Raw genomic sequence first — 2284 nt, 5'->3', positions numbered from 1 at the left:
TTTTACTTGCAAAAATGACTTGTCGAAGAAATGACTCAGTAACTGAGCAACTCTCTTCACTAAAACAAGAGCGAACATCAGTGGAACGAAACATGCTAAGCATAAAGGCGAAGGTAGAGAAGGAATTAGCGTTTGTGGATGTTAACATTTTAGAATGTCGACTGCAAATTTTGGAATCGTATTTTACAGAAGTTTGTCAAATACAAAGTAAAATTGAACGAGCATGTCCGGATGATGATAGGCGTAGCAAATTAGAGGACATATATGTCAGCATTAAATCACTTATTGTGGCCACAATCAACAATCAAAAAATAAGGCCGATACATGAATCAAGTGTATTGAATTCGTCGATTTTAAACAACTCCTCACATCATAGTCGTTTACCAGCATTGAAATTGCCAAGATTTGATGGTAAATACAGCGAATATAAACGTTTTTTCTCTGCGTTTACAAATTTAATTCACAACGACCCGTCGATAACAACAATTGATAAATTTAATTATCTTTTAAGTTGTCTTTCGGGTGCGGCGTTGAGCGTAGTACAACCATTTTAAATAACCGAGGAAAATTATACAAAGGCTCTAACGCAATTACAATTGAGATATGACAAAAAGGTATTAATTTTTATGGAACATATTAATTCCCTTTTTTTTATTAAAGATATGACGAAGGGCGACTCAATCACACTCAGGCATATTGTAGATACAGTGTCTGCTTTATTCGGTTCACTTCTATCGTTGGGTTCGGAAGCAGACATTCTGAACGCCATAATTATTCATTTAGTATTGTCTAAAGTGGATAACGAAACTAAAATTTTTTATGATTCTCAGCAAGATTTTGAGTCATTGCCATCTTGGGAAAGTTGCTACGCACTTTTCAGTCGAAGATGTCAATTTCTGGAAAGCAATTCGAAAAGATGCAATAATGATAAAGTAAATGATACCAAAAATAATTCTTTTAACAGAAAATTGGCCACATTTGTTAACACCAAAATCAATTGTATGAAGTGTAATGGAGGAGACCACAGCCTAGGATCATGTCCATCGTTTGTAAAACTGACTTTTAACGACAAATTCAAATTCGTAAAAGATCTTTCTGTTTGCTTAAATTGTCTACGCAAAGGGCACGTCGTTAAAAATTGTCAATCCACAGCTCGCTGTCGAATATGCAATGGTATGCATCATACGTGTTTGCATAAATTCAAACCCATCGAGCAAAATGTGAGACCAAATTTGTCAGACAGTCCACCTGGACAACTAAATTTTCCGCAATCTCCATCAATTTCTCTAGTATCGCGTACTAAACAACGATCATTGATTCCCACAGCTGTTGTACTTATTAAGGATAAATACGGTTTATACCAACCTATACGAGCATTACTGGACTCTTGTTCAGAGATAAGTTTTATCACTGAAAAAATGGCAAAGCAACTTCAATTACCATTTGAGCGAATAAACCAGGAAGTGTCAGGCATTGGTGATGTTAGAACACAAATTCGGCATTCAATAACTGCAACTATAAAATCTCGAATATCAAAATTTGAATGGTCATCGCAATTCGCTGTCACTAAACGTATCTCATTGAACCATCCAGAGCAGTTGATAGACACAACATCGTGGAATTTTCCTGAAGGCCTTGTTTTAGCTGATCCATTATTTTTTAAACCACAACACATTGACTTATTAATAAGTACGCAGGGATTTTTTGAATTAATATTAGATGGGAAAATTTCGTTAGGCACCAGCCTTCCATGTTTATTAAATACCGAATTAGGGTGGATCATCGGAGGACAATATAAAAATACGCCTACTGTCCGGGCACTCACTTGTAACTACATTCAGTCGTCTAACATAGATTCAGTAAATATACAGTCTTCTCCACGTACGGACGTGTTTTATAGTGCTCTTGCAAAGTTTTACTAGTTAGCGGGTGTTTAGCGCGATAACTACATACAAAGTTCAAGATAAACGAAGTTATTGAGTGCTGAATCGCAGTATATATGCAAAAACTATTGAAATAGTGAATAAATGTTCAAATCAATTGTTCGTATTTATATTGTGATAGCATAAAGATTTTGGCGCTCTTGTAATAATTCGCCTTATTTTGGAACGTAAATTTAATTTAAATTAAACAAATCTGACAGAGACAGATAGTTACACTAGTGTCTGGTTTTTCTATACACAAACACATAAAAGCTGATAGAGACAGCAAATAAAAGCTTTTAAACTTAAAATAATAAACTAAAATAAGTGTTGCAAAACGCAAAAACGAATTTTGGATAAAA

General features: G+C 34.7%; 1 protein-coding gene across 1 annotated transcript; it reads left to right on the top strand.

Annotated features, from left to right (window-relative positions):
- Positions 1-14: 14 nt before the first annotated feature.
- On the top strand, positions 15-1922 carry LOC119664652. The gene is made up of 2 exons (XM_038074105.1): positions 15-411; positions 661-1922. The coding sequence occupies exons 1-2, from the start codon at positions 15-17 to the stop codon at positions 1920-1922; spliced, it is 1659 nt and encodes a 552-aa protein (XP_037930033.1).
- Positions 1923-2284: the final 362 nt, after the last annotated feature.

Source organism: Teleopsis dalmanni, unplaced genomic scaffold (genome assembly GCF_002237135.1).
Source record: "Teleopsis dalmanni isolate 2A unplaced genomic scaffold, ASM223713v2 unscaffolded_contig_2377, whole genome shotgun sequence".
In the NCBI taxonomy this organism is placed as follows: domain Eukaryota; kingdom Metazoa; phylum Arthropoda; class Insecta; order Diptera; family Diopsidae; genus Teleopsis; species Teleopsis dalmanni.
Note: the sequence above shows the minus strand (reverse complement) of the source record. Positions and strands in the feature narration are given on the sequence as shown.

Excerpts from the sequence above, each read along its gene's own strand:
- LOC119664652 (XM_038074105.1), top strand. The coding sequence starts at position 15 with ATGACTTGTCGAAGAAATGACTCAGTAACTGAGCAACTCTCTTCACTA. Across the intron at positions 412-660 it reads GAAATTGCCAAGATTTGATG|ATATGACGAAGGGCGACTCA; the intron begins GTAAATACAGCG and ends TTTTTATTAAAG.